The 2,500-nt window shown below is 38.2% G+C and overlaps 1 protein-coding gene across 2 annotated transcripts in view; it reads right to left on the bottom strand.

The window, feature by feature from the left end:
* Positions 1–2,500, bottom strand: part of LOC138043449 (ribose-5-phosphate isomerase-like) — a 19,511-nt gene that overhangs the window by 9,354 nt on the left and 7,657 nt on the right. For both annotated transcript variants that reach the window (XR_011131262.1, XM_068889717.1), the window contains exons 4-5: positions 1,538–1,597; positions 315–379 (exon numbers count right to left, since the gene is read on the bottom strand). Coding sequence is in view for 1 of the 2 variants with exons in the window: in XM_068889717.1 (XP_068745818.1) it covers positions 315–379; positions 1,538–1,597 (125 nt within the window). In the remaining variant the exon portion in view is untranslated. The remainder of the gene's footprint in view (positions 1–314; positions 380–1,537; positions 1,598–2,500) is intronic.

Genomic DNA, 2,500 nt, shown 5'->3' with positions numbered 1-2,500 from the left:
CCGGGGTCTCTTGTGCCGGGATTTCTGTTCCTTGAGACCTGCCTCTACAATTTGCACTGGAACTCCCACATGACTACTGGTAAATAAAAAACATTTCTTGCCTTTTTCTTTTTATGTCCAAGAAAATAGTTAAAGAAAATGGGAACAGTTCGGCAAGTATATACATGTACCCTGCTTTGTGACTGGTCCATCTTAGCAGTCTATGCCGCAAAATTCGGACCGTTCAGAGAACCAATCAGAATTCTCCTTTCATCTCGGACGAGTTTGCCTATATTCCAGTGATAAATATGCATAATCTTTTTCCTCAGGCCTACCCTCCTCCTTTGATAGCAATCAAGTTGCTGTCAACTTCATCAGCTCCATCAATTGTAACATCCAACTGTAAATGAATATTGACATCTATGATAAGATTAACTGCAGTAGTTTATAGGATCTCTAGCAAGTGTATTGAATATTTTTTATCGTCATGTCCACCATTATCGCTGAAAAAATCTATTAAGTCTCATTCCTAAGGGTGAGACTAGTTTTGACCTTCGCTCTTTCAAAACAAAAGGGTTGGCAGTTGTCACTTTGCCGCTGCTTTTGCTCATGATTAAAATTAAATAAATAAATTACAAAATTAACTTCCAGTGAATTTTCTTTCAATCTAAAGATAGACGTAATTGTAGTGTAATTTCGATGCGATGTTACATGCACAACTCCATTCCTTCAATCATTTGCCATTTTCAGCAGTTCCTTTACACACAAGTATTGCAGGCTCATATTTTGTTTTGCTAAACCACTGACAACAATTTTGCCACTAAAATCTGCGAAATTGCAACTAAATTTGCGTATCCGGTTGCAAAATTGCGACTGGACTTTTTCATTAATTTCGAGCCTTGGGTGTTTTAATTAACTTAAACCCACTGACTCCAGAGTGAACCACCCCACCCCCAATGACGAGTAGATGTAAAATCGTCTGGTCTTATACACAGGGCAAAATCTATTAAAAGTGCCCCTGTGGTCAAAAAATAAATTCTTATTTTCCTTTGGATTTTGAAAGTATGTTTACTTAACTAAACACTAAGCGACCAAAGTTTTAAGCCTTGATTTAAAAAGACACCTGTTTTAATATTTTAACTGGACCGAGGAGAAAATGACGTCAAAGGCTCACTACTTTAAGAATGCAATGCATGTGCACGCCACAGAATTAATATGCAGCATGGGAGTTTTGGGCATTCAGACTTTCAAACTCGAGTTTTGCATATTATATATAATGAAGCTGCATTCATACACTGAAATTTTAAGCTTAATAAGCCTTTGACATAACTTTTCTCTGGATCCAACCTTCTGAGGTCCAATGATTGAGTAATCAACTGCAATGTTGTAAGTCTAGAGTAATAAAAAACCTCAGAAACGTATTCTCTTTCACAAAACTGTAGCCAGCCCCATAAATGTGTCCCTTTTTATCCACATCTACCCTAGTTGAACGCAAACGCATGAAAACAGCCAGTCTTTCATGTTATTTGCTTGGATGACAATTATTGTGGCATCTCACCTCGGGGTGTGTATCAAGATCACTGAGATGTAAATTGTATCGTGTAATGAGTTGTCTGGCCTGTCAAGATACCAAATACATGTAAACACTTTAATATCGAAGGAAAGAGACACCTGAAATGACACAGTTTTAAGTGGATGTTCATGCATGTTGCTATTTAGCCTTTGCCCCTCAAAGGTTCCAAATGACAAGTAAAATCAACTGGTGCTACATGACAATCTTGGGACCATGGGAAAGGGCAGTAGCAGTAGCAGTAGCAGTAGTAGTAGTAGCAGTAGCAGTAGCAGTAGCAGTAGCAGTAGCAGTAGCAGTAGCAGTAGCAGTAGCAGTAGCAGTAGCAGTAGCAGTTACTGTAGTCGTAGTAGTAGTAGTAGTAGGCCTCCTTCGGTCGAAGTCGACCATGGAAACTGTGCCCTATCACTGTCAGTTTGTAGTGCTGATTGCGAAACTTTTAGGTGATGTTTTAGTAAGGAAATCTATAGCTGTTTGCAACACAGAACCAAATTTCTCAGAACAGTTTCAATTGACTCTCCCAAACACATATTTCACTGAAGATTATTCCTGGGTGCCCCTGAATTTGATCCTCCATGTAAATGTAGTTGTGAGAAAGGTTCTTGTTTGTGACAGACATTTTGACAATCTGACTGGAAGTCATTATTGAGAGTCAAATGAAGAGTGTGTTGTCAGGTGATTTAATACTTGGATCAGTGCCATGATTGGTCAGCAGAAACATGATCATTAAATTCCATTACCATTTCTTGTTCCCCAGGTTCAAGACATTATCAGTTTATTAATTTTATATTGTATAAACAGGCCTTCTGATATTACGCGATGGTGTGATTTCGCACAATCGACCTCAAATCGCATCCGATCGCACAATTCACGAATTCAATGAAACATAAATGATTCAACACGTTTCTTAGAAATTCCTGCATAAATATGCCATTTTTAAGATGATTTATC

The sequence above is a fragment of the Montipora capricornis genome, chromosome 3 (assembly GCF_036669925.1).
Source record: "Montipora capricornis isolate CH-2021 chromosome 3, ASM3666992v2, whole genome shotgun sequence".
In the NCBI taxonomy this organism is placed as follows: domain Eukaryota; kingdom Metazoa; phylum Cnidaria; class Anthozoa; order Scleractinia; family Acroporidae; genus Montipora; species Montipora capricornis.
Note: the sequence above shows the minus strand (reverse complement) of the source record. Positions and strands in the feature narration are given on the sequence as shown.